Source organism: Gymnoscopelus microlampas, assembly GCF_963454915.1.
Source record: "Gymnoscopelus microlampas genome assembly, chromosome: 18".
Classification (NCBI taxonomy): domain Eukaryota; kingdom Metazoa; phylum Chordata; class Actinopteri; order Myctophiformes; family Myctophidae; genus Gymnoscopelus; species Gymnoscopelus microlampas.
Window position 1 is genome coordinate 38,714,301 of NC_139955.1, and position 22,885 is coordinate 38,737,185.

General features: G+C 42.7%; 1 protein-coding gene across 3 annotated transcripts in view; it reads right to left on the bottom strand.

Annotated features, from left to right (window-relative positions):
• Positions 1-22,885, bottom strand: part of LOC311065358 (ecto-NOX disulfide-thiol exchanger 2-like) — a 237,206-nt gene that overhangs the window by 21,089 nt on the left and 193,232 nt on the right. For all 3 annotated transcript variants that reach the window (XM_084085669.1, XM_084085668.1, XM_084085670.1), the window contains 5 exons: positions 22,092-22,298; positions 19,329-19,562; positions 17,032-17,244; positions 7,907-8,013; positions 1,219-1,339 (listed from right to left, as the gene is read on the bottom strand). In XM_084085669.1, coding sequence (XP_083941795.1) covers positions 1,219-1,339; positions 7,907-8,013; positions 17,032-17,244; positions 19,329-19,562; positions 22,092-22,298 — 882 coding nt within the window. The remainder of the gene's footprint in view (positions 1-1,218; positions 1,340-7,906; positions 8,014-17,031; positions 17,245-19,328; positions 19,563-22,091; positions 22,299-22,885) is intronic.

Here is a 22,885-nt window from a genome sequence, read left to right on the forward strand (position 1 = left end):
AGAATACTAGACAAACTATCCACGCAACACTTCCCCTAATCTTTATACATTTTAAGATGTGTGTTGTGCAGCTCTGGAAACTGTGGAACCACAACATAAGTTGTCATCATAAACATGTCAAAGCCATTAATTAACCCATTCAATCCGGGAACGCATCTCTGCAATTTTTAGATTTCTTTGGCTTTTCAAAAATAGCAGATATACTGTACAAGCTTGTAGATCTGCTATTTTTGAAAAATCATGAAAAGTTGTGCGAATATTTGATTTTTTTTTTTTTTAAGCGGACATTTGTAACTCAAATCTTTGGATGGGGGTCCCTGGAACAAAATATTTTACAAATGTTTGCTTTAAAAATATATTTATTCCAAGATTTGAAAAAAAACAAACAATATTTTTCAAAAATAGCAGATCTACAAGCTCATAGCGCGGCACTCGGTGCCGCACTATGAGCTTGTAGATCTGCTATTTTTGAAAAGCCAAATAAATCTTAAAATGCCACAAATGATGCTTTCCCGGTCTTAAAGGCTTAAGCTCTGCAAGGTGCGCTAATGCACGCACTATGCATACACAGCTTGGTGTCTGTCTCACTCCATAGGAAAATAAATGCCCCCCTCCTCCCCGCCCCCCCCCTCACCCCAACACAATGCTAGAGGAATCAATCGGCGAGAAAACAGAGAATTGGAGGCAACATCCAATATCCGTGGCTGCGTGTTACCCTGGTGACCGTTCTTGACTGTTATTATAATGGCAATAGACATCAGCAGCGCTGCTGTTTTCTTGATGATTCAGAGCAGAGAATCGGGCTCCTTTTGAGCAAAAAGACATGGCTCTTATGGCCCTTCAGTGGGACTTCAAATAGCCTGGAACGAGACAGCAGCTGGCACAAACACATATCCCCGCACACACACACACACACACACACACACACACACACACACACACACACACACACACACACACACACACACACAAGTGTGTGCATCCATTTACAAACGCTCATACAGCTGCGAGCATTCGAAGGGAAATGGATTTGAGTGGCATTGAGCGGAATGTCGTTATGCATCGACTCTCACGCCGTACAAGCCGCCAAATCTTTCTTTCTATGCAAATGTTTATGCATGCATGGCATGTATTATGACAGAGACGTTCCAAGGTATGTGTTCGTGTGTGTGTGTGTGTGTTTGTGTGTGCGTGTGTGTGTGCATGTGCGTCATGTACCAGAGTCCTCAGAGTCCTTGCTGTCTGCACCGTTCGCATCTTCCATGTCGTCGTCTGACATCTCCATCTCCTCCTCTCGCCTGATGTCCATCAGCTGCTCGTTGTGCATGTTCCTGATCTCCTGGAACACAACCACAGCCAAAGAGGGACAGAGTTAATGATCTATCTCACAGCAAAGACACTTGTGTGTGAGCGATGTGATGCCATTTCCAGCCCGGTCTGGGTTGGACTACAGAGCAGGGTTGTGCCGGCAAAAGAAAAAGAAAAACAGAAACATATTGTGATCAGTTTTGTCATCTCTGCTTCCCTCTGTCTGCAGACAGAATGTACAAGCAGGGAGACTGGTGGTGAATCTGAGTGCTATGGGATGTTCTCAACGGACAGCAATGGAACAAAAGGAGAGTTAGATGAGTAAAGAGGAGATGGTTGGTCCGGGGCCCAGGGCTTTATCTCCCTCTGGCACAGAAACAAGGCAGATGGAAGCTGAAACAGCTACATTAAACAGTGTTACACTGCATTGTATCGTTCTGTGGGGAAATATCAGCAATGACTCTTTAACACAGGTTGACAACAACCACAACCATAGTGACAACACCACTCTGAAAACCCACCTGTTCAGAATCGCCTTTCCGAGTCGTCTTTGATTTCAACTTGTTATTTTTTTGTGTTTTATTGCTTTTAATTCTTATCTTTTGCTTGTCAGATCTTCCTAATAAAGTTGTTCTCTTTTTTTGTCCTCTCCCCTGGCCCCCACACACATGTAAACCGTCTTTGAGTACTTCGAAAAGCGCTATATAAATTCCAGATATTATAATAATTACCACGGCACATGAAACTCTCTGTATGCTGCGATTTGTTGTTCCTGATTCAGAACAATGTACAGTATATATGGTTCAGTTACAACCAAAATATAGACTAACACTACTATACAGCCAATGTGCCATCGATGTATTGTTCACACTGCTGGCCGTTTGACATCCTACTATAATTCTAGTAACCTCTGTAGTGGTACGAGTACGAGTGAAGACACCCGGTTCTCCTCACTGGCTGGACCAATTGCTCTGATTTTGCACACAGCCATTGACCATTACCATCTGAACTTAACTGTGAAGCCCGTTTTTCAATTTCATCAAATCTCAGCTTCTTATTAGCGTTTTTGTGTCAAAGAATGTCGTCCCATAGCTGCGGCTGCCCAGCTATGGGACAAACTGCCTCCCGGGTTGCCAGATCATGTGCGTATATCCCCCCACGGCTGCGCCGACCGGGTATGGTCTAGTCCTACTATAATTCTAGTAAGGGCGTAGTGGTGAGTAGGTACGTGAGTACGTGAAGCTACCCGGTTCTCCTCAGTGCCTGGAGCAATTGCTCTGATTTTGCACACAGCCATTGACCATTACCATCTGAACGCAACTGTGAAGCCCGTTTTTCAATTTCATCAAATCTCAGCTTCTTATTAGCGTTTATGTGTCAAACAATGTCGCCATGGTTAGAGTAGGTACGTGAGTACGTGAAGCTACCCGGTTCTCCTCAGTGCCTGGAGCAATTGCTCTGATTTTGCACACAGCCATTGACCATTACCATCTGAACGCAACTGTGAAGCCCGTTTTTCAATTTCATCAAATCTCAGCTTCTTATTAGCGTTTATGTGTCAAACAATGTCGCCATGGTTACGGGCCTGCCCAGCTATGGGACGAACTGCCTCCCGGGTTGCCAGATCATGTGCGCATATCCCCCCACGGATGCGCTGCGCCGACCGGGTATGGTCTAGTTATGTTTAAACTGAGTATAGACTAGAACTAGACGCAGTGGTTCTCAAACATGTTTGGCTCAGGGCACCCCTGTAAACAACCTTTTCATCCACGGCACCACTGAATTACATTGTTACTATATATAGATTACATGCATGACAGTTGAAAATATCATCCCCATTCTGAGGGGAAACATTTTGCCAAAAATAGCCGATCTACAAGCTCACAACGCATCACGTTGTGATGCGTTGTGAGCTTGTAGATCTGCTATTTTTGGAGAAGAGATTTGGTGTAGACTGAAAAAGAATGCAACAAGTACAGTGCAACTCAGGTCCGTTTTACAAAGTCAAATATGATCAAAGTATTCCGCAGCACCCCTGCACCCACACACACACACACACACACACACACACACACACACACACACACACACACACACACACACACACACACACACACACACACACACACACACACACACACACACACACACACACACACACACACACACACGTCCAACCGTCCACTACTGCCAAGCCACTACTACCATGCATGTGAATCAATCACAATTGAAACGCTTGATCACAATTGAAACGAATTGAAACGCTTCATGAAGAGACTATACAATACCGTTGCAAAAATGTTACCCGTTAAAGGGATAGTTCACCCAAACTAAATTACTCTTTTTCTATCGATTAGTCACCCCATGGAGACTTGAATTCATGGGTATTGTTTAGTTTTTGTCGCATTCGTAAGCCAATAAGATGATGACCAGCGGACAGGTAGGCAGTGGTTCCGGTAGGAGACACACAGGAGACTCTTTGTGTCTCCTACCGGAACCGCTGCCGGTCGTCAAATTATTGGCGTAGGAATGTGAGAAAAAGTCATTTTTTCGTAATTAAAATGTTTTATTTTAGAAAGTAGCAGATGTACAAGCTTGCAGCGCGGCACAAGCTCGTACATCTGCTATTTTTGAATTGCCAACGCAAAAATCTATAATGACACAGATACTTTCCGGGTTTTAATGTGTTTTTAATCAACTGTTCCAAAGGGTCTGTGTATCATTCGATCACCGGATAGCATGGTAACACTCGAGCAGGCAAATTCACACACGCAATTATCTAATGATGAATTAATCATGGATTTGCCTGCTCAAGTGAAGTGCTACCGATAGCACTCACATGTCACCATGATCTGGGAGTACATTTTGATTTATTGCCAGCCAACTGAGCCAATTAATGTTATGCAGGATTATTCTGAAGCACCTGTTTTTTTTCTTCGTGCAGTACTGTTTCATTTAAACAATATATTCCAGTAAAGAGAATGCATGTTTCTCTATATGTGTGTCTGTATGTGTATGCATGTTTCTATGTCTCTGTATGTGTGTGTGTGTGTGTGTGTGCATGTTTCTCTGTGTGTCTCTGTGTGTGTGCATGTTTCTCTGTATGTGTGTGTGTGCATGTTTCTCTGTGTGTCTCTGTATGTGTGTGTGCATGTTTCTCTGTGTGTCTCTGTATGTGTGTGTGTGTGCATGTTTCTCTCTGTGTCTCTGTATGTGCATGTTTCTCTCTGTGTCTCTGTTTGTGTGTGTGCATGTTTCTCTGTGTGTCTCCGTATGTGTGTGCATGTTTCTCTACATGTGTCTCCGCGTGTGTGTGTGTGTGTGTGTGTGTGTGTGTGTGTGTGTGCGTGCGTGCGTGCGTGCGTGTGTGTGCATGTTTCTCTAGAAGATGTTGTGTCCAGTGTCCTGTGGATCACCTCTATCTTAATCTGACAGCACACAGCTACAGCTAGACAAGCTCAGCAGCGGTGAGACAGACTGTCAAAATACCAATCTTCTCTGCTTCCATTCCTCCGCTCGCTGACTGACTGACTGCTACTGCTGCACCACAGCTGTGACACCAGTAGGGGGCAGGGGGGGGGCAAATGGGGTTCAGTTTGGATAAAGTTTTCAAAGGTTTTAATGCGCCTTTTGCTGTGAATAAAATCATAAATTGTCTGGTCTGGAATGCAGTGCATTCATTGCACCCTTGGTGAACGTTTGGACGTTATGCTAATGGCAATGTGTGCTAGAATGGCTGACTGAACCTATACCGCTAGCCTCCAACTCTAACCTACAGGGGGGATGTTTGGGCAACGGTATGAGCCGGCTGAGCCTTTTGGCGCAACAGGACCACTGAAGCTAATGGAGCAGCGGAATGGAGGCTAGTCAACCACACACACACACACACTGTGTGAGGGGGAGGCACACACATGCCAACACACCACAACACTGAGACATGACATATCGGATGAACGTCAATAACAGCTACACACCACCAACACAACTGCTCCTAGGAAGATAAAGGGAGCAACATATCCCAACAGTAAACACTCTCACAACCATCTGTCTGTTGACTGACTCCATCAACCACAGCCCCTGGCAAAGGTCAACAAGTAAGCCATGAACGCACACACACAGACGCAGTGGTATAAACAACTAAGTACATTTACTCAAGTACTGTACTTAAGCACAATTTTGAGGTATTTTTTACTTTACTGGAGTATTTGTAATTCTCAGTACTTTTACTTCTATTCTACTACATCTTAAGAGGAAATATTGTACTTTTACTCCACTACAATTATTTGAAAACTTTAGTTACTTTGCATATATACAGTACATTATTATATTATAAAACATTTAGCCCTATTTTATACCTAGGATATTTTAAAATAGACGATCTACAAGCTCACAACACGTCGCATGGCGACGCGTTGTGAGCTTGTACATCTGCTATTTTAAAACATTTTAGAACTTTTACTTTTGGTACTTTAAGTATATTTTGATGCCAATACTTTTGTACTTTTACTCAAGTAAAATTTTGAACACAGGCCTTTTACTTGTAACAGAGTATATCATGGACGGTATTGCTACTTTTACTTAAGTAAAATATCCGAGTACTTCTTCCACCACGTACACATGCACGCATCCAATGCGCGCACACACACGCACGCACGCACGCACACGCGCACGCCTGGGTAGAAGGTTTATATCTTTCAGCTCAAATACACAGCCAGATAAAACGGACATGGTGGCAGCTGTTGTCTGTCTGCCTCTCAGCTGCAGTTTGTTTGTCTTCTGCGTTCATCCCTTCTTTTTCACCTTCGGGGCCAAACATTCACACAGAATAAACAACATGACTGACTGAGCGTCAAAGCTGCCACCTGCTTGATGCTAAGCTGTCCCTGGGCAGCCATGATTACTTACCTCTTACCTATATGACCTCTGCTGTATTGACTCCTTCTCCAAGGAGCACTGTATGTAGTCTACGTTTAACTTAATTCTACACAGACAAACAAACGGAATATACCCACTGATTCAATGCTCCTCTTTCAGGTTAATAGGAACATATTGTATGTGCTGGTAAAACAGAAACATTGTAGAAGCCTGATGAGCACTGATGGAAGCATGAAACCAGAGAGTTTGGATAATTGAAATTGCGTATTGTCTCTTGTCTCTCTTGTACCTGAGAGAGAGAGGAAGAGTAAGTGAGTGAGTGAGTGAGTGAGTGAGTGAGTGAGTGAGTGAGTGAGTGAGTGAGACTAGCAGGCACTTCACCGGCAGGTTTGTGACGTAGAACGAGATGCACACCAGGAACAAAACAATGGGAGAGGAGTCTTTTTTTGGAGAGATTGTTGGCAGGTTTTCACATCTTAAAAAGATAAACCCTGTATTGTGTGTTAAATTTGTTGGGAAAAGGTTATAGTGGAGTTTGTCAAAGTATTTGCACTATTTGCTCTGCATGTGTAGGGTACAGTAGATGCTACACAGTTTTCTCCCCAGTTTTCTTGTGTTTTTACAGTTGAAGGTCCAGGGACAGTCCCCGCAGACAAAACTTACCGAGAAGAAAGATCAAGATCAAACCAAGACCACTAGAATGATGACTGTATCACACTCCTGACATCCCCTGACATGATGCAACAAAATCATCATGATAAATGACGTCAGATTATAAAACTAACGAGCCCCCTCGTCTTGAGGTGGACAACTTCAACTGAAACAAAAACATGTGGGTGGAAACGAAAACAACAACAAAACACATGTCTAGTAATCACTTAGAGATGTGAGCGTCGTCAGTGTGAGGAGGAGAAGGAAGAGAGGTGTCTGTATAGGTTTACCTGTTCCTGGACTCCCTCAGAGATGGAAAAAATAACAAAACTCACCCGGCAGCTTGTATCTCCGTTCCACAAGCAAGACAAGAGGTGTAGGGACGAGAAACAAAGAGAGAGGCTGGTTCTAAGTGGATCCCACACTCAACAAACTTAACCCATTTTGGGCATGAACCCCTATTTGTAAATACCTTTACAAATAGGGGTTACAGGACGGGAAGCCCTTTTGGGGTTCTTGTTGCTATGTACAGTATATAGCAACATACATTTGTTGTAAGCAGTTTCGGTAGGAGTCACAAAAGTGTCTCTTACCGGAACCGCTGCCGGTCATGAAATTATTGTCTTAGGAATGAGAGAAAAAACAAAAAAAATATCCATGAATTCAAATCTCCATGGGGTGACTAATCGATAGGAAAAAAAGTCATTTTGGGGGTGAACTATCCCTTTAGTGTGTAATTGTGAACACACTGCATTGTTGCTCTTTCTATTCTTTAACTAACCTTAGTAACATATTGACACAGATTCTATGTTTTATATCTTTGATGCCAACTGACTATATTATGACACTTGTGCCAAACTTGCCATGTCATTCTGTAGGACACTGAGTTTGTCATCCTCATTGATTTTAATTCAAACGTCATTTACATTTGTCAAATAATTAAAATCAAAAGGATGTGTATGAGGACGGTAGGAGGGAGATGAGCGACCGAGAGTTTAAAAATGGTAACAGCATCTAAATGAACCACATTAACAAGAGAAACAAACACAATAGAAGCAGAGAGTATACCAACCTCGGCTTGCTTGCGCCACATGTCCAGGTTCTTGCGCTGCGCTTTGGAGAAATGGTCCCATGCCTTTTGTTTGGAAGCAGCTTGGAATACAGACACAATCTGTTCAACTGTGGCAGGATGCAGGGAAGGACAGAGAGACCATCCAGAAAGACAGAGAGAGAGAGACAGAGAGAGAGAGAGGGTGGGAAGGAGTCAGCTAGGGACGTATAGAACTGTGTGTGTGTGTGTGTGTGTGTGTGTGTGTGTGTGTGTGTGTGTGTGTGTGTGTGTGTGTGTGTGTGTGTGTGTGTGTGTTTGTATCATAGACTGTAAAAAGAAATGGACAAAGTTACGCCCATAGACTACAGACCGTAAATGAAGCCTATTTTTCAGCAATTTGAATGCTATTGGTTGAGTAGCTTGTCAATCAAATCATCCCAAGGTAGCCACACACTTTTAAGATAAATGGGACCATAATTTACCAAAACGCATATCATGGTGATTGAAAGAAGAGTTTAACTAGCGACTGAAAGCATATAGTATTTATGACAATGTTTATTAAGGCAATAAAATCAAGTCTAGAATTCGGCAAAAACCCACCCACTTGCATTGAGTTACCAGCAGGGGTAAAACAGCGAGATTACAGGCCATTCAAATTAACTGTTACTTCCTATATAGACTAAATTTCAAAGGAGGATGCTGGGCCCTTGGTTTGTATGAGCGTGTGGAGTAGATTTATAATGCTACAAAGCTGTCTCATTTGGTGTACCATTTAATGTACTTGTTGAATAGTGATGATAAAACTGTCAGGGAGTTTGGAAGCCCCCCCCCTGTTTATGGACATGAGGTGACACGAGGTTCCCCATGCATGAGAGGGTTGAGCCAAGTTTCCTGGACTTACAAAGGAAACCCAGGGGCAAAATGAACACCTACTCTGCTGGATTCAGCGTTTGGTCAGACCCCAATGACCTCTGTGTAAGAACTGGATGAAGACTGACTCTGAGACAGTACTGTGTGCGTTTCACATCCTATGTTCAATAATCTTACAAATTGATCGATATTGAAGATATTCTTACTTTCTTACTTTCACAGCGTAGACCCAACCTCTCTCTCTTGTTTCCTAACAATTTTACACCTCACTGTTTGCATCATGGCCATAAACATGAGTCCTTTGTCGTATATACAGTATATATATATATATTCTTAATGGCTTCTATGTTTACAAGGGGCTTCAAACAGCAAGGCTGTGAATGTATGAACATTCCTGAGATATGCCTTCCACGTTCAACAACACAACACCGAATATGACGTGTTTTCAAATGTTACAGCAAATAAAATTGGATATACTGTACGTAAATGTAGATTTCTTGCGTTTATATTTGGCAGTGTATGCGGTAAATTGGTGGTGACCGGTTCGCAAAGTAAAGGTCTAAGAAAATGACACGGTACTGCACTGTCAATCAATGGCATTTGGGGGAGGTGCTGCTAACTTGTATCCTTAATTGACAGAACATTGGTATCTAAGACTTTTGTTTGTTCAAGGTTCAACGTTCAAGGTTGTACTTTATTGTTACATCTTGTGTACAGGTGCAGGAGAGTAAAACTTATTTTGGTTTGGCTTCCTTCAGACAAATGCAGCAGCATTTTATTTATAACTTTCACCTTTTAGTGTATGTAAACATGAATAAAAGTAATACAATGTGTGGATGTATGTATGTGTGTGTGAGATTGCTTGGATCTTCAACTTACCATCTGATGCCAAGGCATCATCTTATGATGACTGGTGGTCACTCAGTTCCCGTAGAGATTCCTGAACTTACACAGTATGAGCCATACTTAAAACACACTTAATTACACAAAGAACCTATGTGCATCTCCGCTACAAAGGGTCATTTGAATTGCAACCTGGAGATGGAGATTTCAGCAAGTTGACCACACACTATACGATACCTACTGACCATCTCAGTGTCGTCCACACACTATACGATACCTACTGACCATCTTAGTGTCGTCAACATTTCCATATCGTAGCATAAACATGGCAGCAGTGTTGATTTCGTCGACTAAAACAATGACGAAAAATGTTCGTCGACTACCTTTTTTCACTGACGAAAACTAAATAAAAAGTACATGAAAACTAAGCTACGATGGCTAAAACTAAGACTAAATATATTGAAAATGTCAACAATTTCAACAAATAGTGATGGAGAAGAGTGGAGAAGAGATCCAGTAGAACTAAGACAAGTCATTTTATGTTTGGTTGCGCTCGGGCGTTGCGCTCTGAAAATAGCAGATCTACAAGCTCACAACGTGTCACGCTGCGACACGTTGTGAGCTTGTAGATCGGCTATTTTCAGCATGCAACCAATTGTAAAATCTGTCTATTTTAGTCAACTAAATCAACTGTAGATTTTGTCGACAATAATCTTTTGATATTTAGTCGACTAAAAGTAGACAAATCAACACTAGTTGTAAGCATCTCATTCAGTATAACAGGGCCAAGGATTGTCTATGAGCTGTTCGCTGCTGTAGGCTATACGGAGCTCTGGCAGTGTATATACTGTACTGTATACAGCAAAATGTACAAATAAAGGGAGGTCATTGTTTGTGCTAACAAATAACGCTACTTTACTGAAATAATGACTACAATTTGCTGTTGCACCGCGTGTAATGAACGTATCCACAAGTTTCCTGGGGAGCTTACTGGGGAAACGAGCATGCACATCTGAAGTGATCCCGTGGTCCCTAGTGTTTTATTCTTTATTCAATTCATATTCTTATTCGTTTTGGTTGACACTTGCTCTTCACGGTGTGTCCCATCTCCTGTGTTTTCATTATGAGACTGCTGTCGCTGCCATGACACCTGAATCTCTGCATTGGGGAGCCACTTCAGGGCTTGATAATAAACATGAAGGTTGAGTCATAATCCTGCTTACAGTACATGACCAACCTTCCAAATAATTGCAGCTGCATGACTACCGAAACGTCCTCCTGCCACACAGGAAACAGCCCGCTGTCTGTATGACAGCTGTCATGGTTGACAGAACCCATGTCTTGTGATATGCGGCCACTTTTTAACATCATCCTCACAACCACCTAAAAGGTAAGGGCAGACTAATATGGCCCTTTTTGATACTCTGTCAGGTTGTGTTGCCACATTATTATTGGCTGACACGGATCACTCAAATGAATTGAATAACTGACAACCGGAACAGTGTTGATTTCGTCGACTAAAACTATGACGAAAAATGTTCGTCGACTACCTTTTTTCACTGACGAAAAATAAATAAAAACTAAGCTATGATGACTAAAACTAAGACTAAATTGACAATTTCGTCAACAAATAAAAACTAGACTAATATGTTAGAGAGAGACTAGTGGAGAAGAGATCCAGTAGAACTAAAACACAAGTCATTTTATGTTTGGTTGCGCTAGGGTGTGCATGCTGAAAATAGCAGATCTACAAGCTCACAACGCGTCGCGCTGCAACGCGTTGTGAGCTTGTAGATCGGCTATTTTCAGCATGCAACCAAGTGTAAAATCAGCCATTACGATGGCTGATTTTTGGTTTATGATATTTAGTCGACTAAAACTAGACAAAAACAAAAACTTTTCAGATGACTAAAATATGACTAAAACTAAATGGAATTTGATTCAAAAGACTATGACTAAAACTAAATAAAAAAATTGCTGTAAAAATCAACACTGAACCGGAAGTGATGCCAATAATTCGCTCATGGGAAACGGGAACCTCCTGGATAAAGGCAGAAAGAGTGCAAGGATTCATAGCATAGACATGCAGCTCCTCAAGCTATTGATTTAACATGGGTTTAATGGGGTGAAACTTCAGTTTCAGTGAACAGCCTGTTTTCACATTCATACCACTCATACCCTTTCAACACACATCCATGCTCTTTCACACGCATTCATACCCTTTACACAGCTGGAGGCTGTTCAGAAAACAGAACTCTGTCTTGTCTTCTACCGTTGGCCACCGAGAGGCTCCGCTGCAGCAGCAGTGATTTAAAAGGGTACGGTAAGTGATTTTATTTGGTTAAAATAAGTGTTAAATAGCTCTATATTCTGATAGTATTCATTGCTATAGAGTGTTTGTTCAGTAACATGAGTGTCCATGTCTCTCCAGCGCTTTATTAAACAGAAAATGCATTTTCAAGTCGGGATACCAATTTTAAACAAGTGAAATTGGAAGTGATGATACAAATAAATGAGCAGACAAAATTGGAACTGGAACACTATAAAAATGAAGCTGATAAATGGCTACTCTCTCCTGATTGGCTGACATTTTGCCACCTAGCTGAAAATGTGTTTTCTGTTTATTAAAGAGCTGGAGAGACAGGGAGACCCCTGTGACTGAACAAACACTATATACAGTAGCAATGATTACTATCAGAATATAAAGCTTTAACTTGCATGCCACATGCATGGATAATTGAGATGACTGGAAACGCCACTGGAGGAGGGCTCATCCGAGGACAACCTTGTAGAGATTTACTTGCCTCTGGCCTGTACTCTCCTGGCTGATCCGGGCAGTTGGTCATAAGCCTGCTTTGCTATCCTGTGAACTGTGTGTGTGTGTGTGTGTGTGTGTGTGTGTGTGTGTGTGTGTGTGTGTGTGTGTGTGTGTGTGTGTGTGTGTGTGTGTGTGTGTGTTGGTGGTGTCAGGAAGTAGACTTATGTCTTTCACATCCTACTTTGCTTCACTGAGTATTGAGACAGCTGTTCCCTTTCTATGTTCCCTGTCTATTCTCTGGTGTTATGGGCAGATACAGAGGATAATACACAGGATAATACAGACAGAGAGAGAGAGAGACAGAGAGAGAAAGATACAGAGAGAGAGAGAGAGCGCGCAAGAGAGAGATTGAGAGAGAAAGCCCTTAGTATCCCTGAGGGTCTCTCACGTACACAGGGGAGTCCATGAGGCCATCAGAGCTTTGGCCTCGGTCTAGGTGTGTGTGTGTGTGTGTGTGTGTGTGTGTGTGTGTGTGTGTGTGTGTGTGTGTGTGTGTGTGTGTGTGTGTGTGTGTGTGTGTTTGCAGAGTGCTGAAAGTGAACAGTACATGGGTGGATCAATAGTGCCTTCCCAGGATCCTTTAATTTGACAGAGTAGATCGATGGGGAAGACAGAAGAGAAGAGAGGGTGCAAGGTTGTTGTGGACAGGCTCGGGACTGTGTGTGTGTGTGTGTGTGTGTGTGTGTGTGTGTGTGTGTGTGTGTGTGTGTGTGTGTGCGTGCGTGCGTGCGTGCGTGCGTGCGTGCGTGCGTGCGTGCGTGCGTGCGTGCGTGTGTGCGCATGCGTGTGTGTGCGTGTCTGTGTCTACGCTGTGTGTGTGTGTGTGTGTGTGTGTGTGTGTGTGCACGCCACATTCTTGCATTTGGTTGGCAGTAGAACATTTCATTATTAAACAGTGTCATGAACCCAGTAAGCAGGTTAACTGTGTGTACAGCCACATTTAATGTAATTCTGTTCAGTGATCAATGATGCTTCATGTGATCTCATGATGCTTAAAGCTGGGTCATGGTTCAGGTTAGTTGACCTGGCAGAGGAAAGCAGGCTGCTATAGTCCATATTCGCACGGCGGCCATTTTGGAATTTAACATTGAGTTGCTGTGGCAACTGGGGTGGCATTTCATTGACTTAATGGCAATATGGCCACCGTGTGAATATGGTCTATAGGAAGGACGTGTGGATGTTAGTGTCCGAGCCTGCATCCAACCACGTCTCTCTTGGCCTGATGTCTCCTCTCTCTCTATCCTCAATTGAACTAGAAGTTCAAAGTGGGTCTGCCATTTTGACAGTCACGCCAAAGTGTCTTATTCCTGCTCTGAGGAGCGAGAGGCGTGAGGATTAGGAGGCATCTCTGAGGAGCAATATGAGCGAGGAAAACATGAATGTATCCTTCCGGGAAGACTTTCCAAGCTGAACAGCATGGCGTTAATGGTGCCGCTTTTATAGCTGGCAGTGTTTGTTACGTGCGCACGTGTGTGTGTGTGTGTGTGTGTGTGTGTGTGTGTGTGTGTGTGTGTATGTGTGTGTACGCTCGTGCGCATCGGTGTCACACGAGGGATGCGAATGTGAAACAGCACTGTGGCGGGGCAAATTAATCCATTAAGACCTGAAGAAGCATCTGTGTCACTTTTTCATTTGAGCTAAAAAGCATTATTTTACACTTTGGGCTATTCAAAAATAGCAGATATACAAGCTCATAGCGCGGCACCGAGTGCCGCGCTACGAGCTCGTAGATCTGCTATTTTTGAAAAATCTAGAAAATGTGTGCAAATTAATATATTTATATTCTTTTAAAGCGAACATTTATAACTCAAATCTTTGCTTCTGGGGGGTCCCTGGAACAACATATTTTGAGATGGGGGTCCGCGGTCAAATAAATATCATTTTGGGGGTCCTTGACATGAAAAAGATTGAGCACCACTGATATAGAAACATAGGTTTTTCAGAAAACTGTTGGGATTTAGAAGACATTTTGTAGAAATCGGCTTCAGGTCTTAATAGGTTAAACTGTGGCATAACTAAAGACTGTTGTTTCATTGCCATCAGTCAGCAGGTTTTTGTGTCTAAACGGAGTCATGAAGGCGGGGCTCAGCGGTGTTGTTGTCATCAGAAATGGGCTTCACTTCACTTAACCCATTCAATCCGGGGACACATCTACAAATGTCTTCTTAACAGGTTTCTGAAAAACGTATGTTTCTATGTCGCTGGTTCTCAAACTTTTTCATGTCAAGGACCCCCAAAATGATATGTATTTGGCCCCCATATCAAACTATTTAGTTCCAGGGACCTCCAGAAGCAAATATTTGAGTACAAATGTTCGCTTAAAAAAAAAAAAAAAAGGAAAAAAAAAAAAAAAAAAAAAAAAAAAAAAAAAATATATATATATATATATATATATATATATATATATATATATATATATATATATATATATATATATATATTCAAAGATTTGCACAAATTTTCAAAAATAACAGATGTACAAGCTCGTATATCTGCTATTTTTGAATAGCCAAAGTACAAAATAATGGCTATAGCTAAAATAAAAAATGACACAGATGCGTTAACGGTCTTAATGGGTTAACATGAAACTTCAGAGGAGCTGACGTGCCACTTCTCTAAAGAAAATGTTCTTAATTTCCACTCTCCTCACCTTGTTTCCGTTCATGCGTCCACGAGGGATTAAGACGCAAGGAAAGGATGCAAGGGAAAAGCAGGATTTAATTTAGCGACATGGGATGCAGCCCGCGGGCATCAAGCTGGGGGGGGGGGGGGGGGACGAGACCCAGAGACAATTCGATAGGGATGGAACTTTGATCCCAGGTGCACCATGGGATGGGAAGGCTCACGACAGGAGCCCAATCTCCATGTTCAAATTAGTACGAACCGAGAGGAAGTCAAACTCATGAATAGAAATAAGTGTTTGTATGGATTACTATAATGAAGGATGGCTATGAGAGACACACACACACACACGCAGACACACACACACACACACACACACACACACACACACACACGCACGCATGCACGCACACACGCACACACGCACACGCACACAGGATGAGGGCCATTCAATTCACTAATGTTACTAAAGCTGCATCATCGATTTTGACTTTACTTTTCCATGACCTTTCATAGCACTGGACTGGTGTGTCAATAAACTAAAGAGCACAGGGGGAAGCCGGCTGCCTCTTTTAAATGCCTTGGGAGAGAGATGGAAAATAAACCAGGCAGTGAATCCCCTAGAGATGCTCCTCAATCCTCCTCATACCGGAAAACAAACCTTTCTGTAAGGTCAACGCACAGTTGAACACGGCCAGCTTTTCAAAATGTGGGATACTAACAATGAAATTAACTTACCTTTAATCCACTTCCACAGAACAAGGAAATAAACAACCAAATCTCCTTAAGGTTAACAAGACAACATCCTTATGACTTCCACTCTCAACACAATATTGTTTGCCACACGTCGATATCTAATGGCCAAACAGTGACTATCAAGAAAAAGCCCTAAAGACTTCCTCTCGTCTGTATTAACCGTACAGTGCTATAGTATAGCTTTTTGTGTTCATTATTTTCACACTGAGCAAGTGGTATGTCATTATTTTCCCCCTATTGTGTACAGTCTGACAATGCACCCAACAGTAGTTTTAAAAAATATTCCACATTCCTGACAGAGCAGTCTACATTAGAACACATCTTTGGCTTTGTGTTTGCCTTGTGTTCATATCGTAGGGTAATCTACGTGTATGAGTACTGGGTGTGATGGTGACATACCGTCATAGTAAACTCACACGGAGCCAGTATCCCAGCCTCCACAATAAACAGTGCATTATGTACATACATGCAGTACTATAATCCATTCGCAGCCTCATTTCCAACACAAACCTAATAATGGGCTGGTGCAAGTTGGTTCAACTTGTGAACCTCATAAGAATCAGATTGGTTGGTACTGGAGACATGACCTCATTGTTTATAAATCACTATTTCCATTGCCTGAGGCAAATTCACCAGTAAGAACAAATACTACTTCACAAGGGAACAATGTTGGTGTAACTAAGAGAGATTCACTAAAAAATAAATGTACTACATGCATGCATAGATGATCGACTTCCTGGTTTAACACAGAAAAGATGCCAGTGCTGCTTCGTGTTTTGTCGATACGAGTGGCTCTCGAGACACTGTGGAGATAATAACACCGCACAGAGCTTTGATTTTTCATTTATTGGCCGAATTAATTTCATATAGCATATGTGGATAGTCGCTTGGCAAATGTGCAGAATATCCAAAGGTTGAAAGAGGTTATTTGGGATGGTGCTTTTTGGGCACTTGAACATTATTATGGTAATGACCAGCAAAGAGTTGGTGTCAGAGTTTAACACGTTTTTTTTTTTCTGGCCAAGAGCCAGATCCTCTGCTGCTGAAATGCTAAGAACTTTGAATATTACTCGCTCAATATTCGCTTATGGGAGAGCGCCCCCTGGCGCTCTCCCATAAGCGAATATTGAGCGAGTAATATGATAAAAGAACTGGCTCTGGAGATTAGCACTGGCCCTCAAAAAATAGTGTGTGTGGTGTAGTTTAGTGGGAGTTTTCCCAAGTTGTATCCACTCACACTGAGCCAGTATCCCGGACAGGGCGGTCTTCAGCTTCTCTTTGGCTTCCTCCATCTCCTTCTCATGCTGAGTCTTCTCGCCCATCAGCCGGCGGATGTGGCTGTTGGAGGACTGGATCATGGAGTAGAAGTTGTTGGCGTTCCGCCGGTTCACCTCGCCTCTCTCCACCCAGGTCAACAGCACCCGCACCGCCTCGGGAAACGAACCGTCATCTGACAGAAAAACACACAAGACATAAGCCACTTAATAACAGCTATATCGATAGTAAAGTTACTGTGTGCAGTTTGTTAATGAGTGAGGGGTGTGATGGTGCTTCATTTTGGCCAAATGGAAGCATTGATCTTTATAAATGTTTCACAAATAACCCAAAAAGTGTCTCTGGAGCTTGAACATTTTATATTTGGATATCCCGTCCTCATTTTTCATGTTGCATTTTTCATATTGCAGCCCTGCACTTCGATACTCAACCACAGTTTTGCTCTAGTCTTCAACAGGGGGTCCGGGACCCCAAGGGGGTCCTCAGAGTTACTATAGGGGGTACGCCAAATCTTTGTGTGATAGGACTTTTTTTTTTTACATTAACCACTTCAACCCTTAGCATCCCTTTTCTGAGGAGAACTTTGGCCAAAAATAGCAGATCTACAAGCTCACAACGCCTCGCAATGCGAGGCGTTGTGAGCTTGTAGATCTGCTATTTTTTGGCAAAGAGGTATAGGTGTAGAGGGAAAAACGAGCAGATAAAGTAAAAAAAAAGAAAAGAGTTGAATCTGAAACACAATTTTATACAATATAGAGGGGGTCCCTGCTTCAACTCTCTCTCAGCTAGGGGGTCCTTGGCCTGAAAAACGTTGCATTAGAGAAACACATTTATGCAGCCATACGTTGAGTAAAGAATCTGTGAGAGAGGAGGAGGAGGAGGAGGAGGAGGGTGCCAGAGAAAAGGAAGATGGATACCAGGGCAAGAGAAAGCACACAGCAGGAGACAGTAGGTGAGGAGAGGAGAGATGGAGAACTCCTGTTCAGCAGCCTTTCCCTTAAAGCCTCTTTGACAAACAGCTTTGCTGAGCGTAAAGGAAAACAAGTACTGTTTGGAAAGTAGAAGTTGTTCATCATCACTGTTCTCTCCACCATACCTGGGCTCTGTGCCTGCTGCTGCCCTCCACAGGCACAGAAAACACGCACACACACACACACACACACAGAGTGGGTAGCTTGTAGATCAGCGATTTTCGAAAATGTAGCTACTTTACTTAGATCAATTACTTCATTTCCTGTTCTCAAAATGTCTTTGCTTGATTCGCTCGAATCTAACTGTTCTGTCTTTTGATTCTTGTTAAGACCTGGAACGCATCTGTGTCACTTAAGATTTCTTTGGCTATTCAAAAACAGCAGATATACAAGCTCATAGCGCGGCACCGAGTGCAGCGCTATGAGCTTGTATATCTGCTATTTTTGAAAGATCTTGAAAAAAAATGTTTTAGTTTTTTTTCAAAAAACTGTTAGGAGTTAGAAAACATTTTTAAGAATCACCTCAGGTCTTAATGGGTTAATATAATTGATTGTATATATTTTTTCATTAATTTGTATTTTTTAGATGACATGTGTAACAGATGTAGAATGGTCTGGGATGCTGTGAGAGAGCCCTCGTGTGTATGTTTTGTCGTCGATATTGTCGATCGTTATGTGATCGTTTCTTGTCATCGTTTGTGCGGTGTGCCTCAGGACCCCCTGGAAGACGAGATGATGCGTCTCAAGAGGTTTATCCTCCAGTCACATTTTCAAATAACCCATTAAGACCTGAGGCGATTCTTAAAAAAAATCTAAATCCTAACAGTTTTTGGGAAAAAAAAATCGAAACTTTTTTTTCCCAAGATTTTTCAAAAATAGCAGATCTACAAGCTCATAGCACGGCACTCGGTGCCGCGATATGAGCTTGTATATCTGCTATTTTTGAATAGCCAAAGAAATCTAAAGTGACACAGATGCGTTCCAGGTCTTAATGGGATAAAATACACATGCTCAAAATAGCGTCGGCAGTTTTAAATTGGCCAAAGCAGAGTTACATGCACGCATGCACGAGCGCGCGCGCACACACACACACACACACACACACACACACACACACACACACACACACACACACACACACACACACACACACACACACACACACACACACACACACACACACACACACACACACACACACACACACACACACGACAACCCTGATCTGGTTGTTAGATAATTTACTGAATATTGCGGTTTGACTAACTGGTGACTGTATATACAGTACCTTTGATCTTGTCTCCCAGCTGGCTACATTCATGTTCAGAGTAGTGGATGATGGGTGGTGGGGAGGGCGGGCGGAAGCGGTCCTCCTCAATCTTGCGTCGGTGTCTCTCCTCTCTGGCCAACAGGCGCTGATGACACTCCCACTCGTACAGGTCATCTCTGGCCTGAGCAAAGTCCACGTGGAGGCGACCCGAGTCCTTCTTGTCCGTGCTGGAGCCCAACCGGATGCGGTAGCCTGCAGAGCAGAGACAATAAGAGGTTTAAAAAGAGGAGCAGGTAGTGCGTTGGTTCTCAAAGTGGGGTCCGGGGACCCCCAGGGGTCCTTGAGGGAGTTCCAGGGGGTCCCCAGCTAAATGTTGGATAGTTAGGAACCAAATGAACCCTTATGGGTCTGTAACTCTGAGAGTGTACAAATGTATACTCTCAAGAGTTAAATTAACATTGATCTCACAATATAAATTGGAGTCCCAGAGATAGAAATGCCATCAAATGGGGGTCCGTAGCCTCTAATGCATGTCAGACTGGGGGTCCTTGAAATTAAAATGGTTGAGAATCACTGCTAGAGTCGTAAAAAAAAAAAAACTTCTCTTATGGGGGTCCCTGGCATATCTTTTCAAATGGGGGTCCGCTGGCTAATAAGTGTTAATTTGGGGGTCCTTGACATGAAAAAGTTTGAGAACCACTGATGTAGAGGAGAGACAAGAAGAGGTTAACAAAGACACATTGTAGAAACATAGGAAGACGAATGAGCCATCAGTGACTTCTGGGGATCAAGATCAATTTCTATCACAAGCCGGCATCTTTGTTTTGACAGAAGACAGTTAAACACGCTTTTCTTTAGGGTTCAATTGATCTGCCCGTCTCCCTGTGATTGTAGCTGTGTAACTTTAATACGTTCATTGCATGTCTATCCACGGGGAGGCTGAGAAATACTAATTATTACTCAAGTGGACATGACACTGGCGCCTCCCTCGTTATCTCCCTCCCTCCTAATCTCTCTCTCTCCCTCCCCCCCTACTAATGGCTGTTTGTGGAGTTGAAGTGCAATCAAGCTAATTCAGTTAATTGATGGTTTAAATCCTCAGTGTCTCTGGAAGCTTCACTGTATGTTTGCTTTGCTCATAATGATGTCTCATAAAGATGTCTGAGATGCACGCACGCACGCACACACACGCACACACACACACGCGCACACGCACACACGCACGCGCACACGCACACGCACACGCACACGCACGCACACACACACACACACACACACACGCGCGCGTCAGAGGAGAAGGCATAGAATAGTACAGTAAGGTTCATTTCAGTACCGCCTGGAGTTTATGCTCGAGCTGTTCCCAGTCTGCTTCAATATTTCATAGAAGAGATCTCAGTCCGTTCGCCTGGGATGTACAGTGTGTGTGTGTGTGTGTGTGTGTGTGTGTGTGTGTGTGTGTGTGTGTGTGTGTGTGTGTGTGTGTGTGTGAGAGAGAGAGGGGGGGGGGGGCGTCTATGGGGTTGGGGTTTGTGGAGTCAATATTGTTGATGGAGAAACTCTGTCATCTGGTTAATATAAGGAGCATAGGTCCTGTGGCACTGTAGAGAACAGACCAACCAAATCACAGGACGCACGCACGCACGCACCAGCACACGTTAAATAAAGCAGAGGGTTATTATTGGAACGACTGGTTTGTCGCTTCCTCTGTTGTCTGGGTCCCTGACTGGGAGTAGTGGGAGCCACAATGAACTAAAACATCATTAGTGGCCTAATGGAGCTGAGTAACAGCTGAAGCAATCTGCTCCTCTTTGAGGTTTAGATCAGCATCAAATCCCAGAGGAACAATGACATCCACACTGTCAAGATCTGTGGAATAGTACAGTACTTTTGGTACTTTAGGTATATTTTGATGCCAATACTTTTGTTCATTTTTAAGCATGTGCATTTTGAATACCAGACTTTTACTTGTAACAGAGCGTTTCTACATTGTAGTATTGATACTTTTACTTAACCCATTTAGACCTGAGGCCGGTTCTAAAAACACCTTCTAAATCCTGACCTAAGTTTTCTGTAAAACTTCAAATATTTATTAAAACATTACAACAAATGTATGTTGCTATATACTGTACATAGCAACAAGAACCCAAAAAGGGGTTCCCGTCCTGAAAGGTATAGTTACAAATAGGGGTTCACACCCAAAATGGGTTAAGTAAAAAATGTTATAACTTTTCCCACCACTGCATTTGAGTGCAAACCTAAGCTATACACAAAACAAACACAGACTCAAACTTAACTAATAGCAACACAGCAGAATCAGAGTTGGTCACAACAAGGTGGCGACAAAGCATTATTTTACACTTTGGCGTGCCGCGCTACGAGCTTGTAGATCTGCTATTTTTGAAAAATCGTGAAAATATGTGCAAATCTTTGAATATGTATTCTTTTAAAGCGAACATTTTGTAACTTGAATCTTTGCTTCTGGGGGGTCCCTGGAACAACATATTTTGAGATGAGCGTCGGCGGCCAAATACATATCATTTTGGGGGTCCTTGACATGCAAAAGTTTGAGCACCACTGATATAGAAACATACGTTTTTTTCAGAATACTGTTGGGATTTAGAGGGCATTTTTAGAATCGGTTTTCCAACAGGTATGAAAACCAGAGGGTTTGGGTTGGTGAGGAATTGAGGCTCCGAGTTCTCAGTTCACCCTAATAACAATAGATGGAATTTTATCCCTCCAAAATGGAAGGTGTGGGTGAATATATATATTATGTCTCACCGGACAGGAAGAGAGCCTTGTCCACGGTGAACTCCTCTGCGAAGCGGATGTGACAGAAGTTCTTCTTGCTCTTGCGGATGGCGATGATCTCTCCACACTGTCCAAACACCTCCACGATCAGCTGCTCTGTGGCGTTCTCCGGCAGGCCGCCCACGAACACCGTCTTACAGCCTGGTGGGCGCTCTCTGAAACCCGGAGGTGGAAGGTCTGTCAAACATGGAGAGACAGGAGAACACAGGACACACCGTTATGTAAAGTATACATGATGTGAACATGCAGGTAACTACCTGAGGTACTCGTTTAAAATGACCTATAGGTCTGTGGTTGTAGTTAAAATGACCTGTATGTCAGTGGGTCTGGTTAAAATGAGCTATAGAGCTTGTAGTTACAGAGACTGACCCTATAGTGGTTGTAGTTAAAGAGACTGACCCAGGGATGCATTGGTCGTGGGACGCGGTAACACGCCGTGTTCGATTTTAAACACCCCTTAATTCACACCTCAACAAAGTTTACAAAGGCTCCCATTATATGATATACTATATTTAATAAATACCCTTTGTTTTGCCGTTTTCAAAAAAGTTTTTTCACAGAATCAAACGTTTTATGGTCATGATTCACCAGGACCCTGAATGGCTTGATTCTAGGCTTACAATAATTGATATAAATATTTTTGGAAATGTCAATGGGAAAAATGCATTGACTATTTTGAAGTGGAACCAGAAAATGGCCACCACTGCTATGCCCTATAGTGGTTGTAGTTAAAGAGACTGACCCTATAGTGGTTGTAGTTAAAG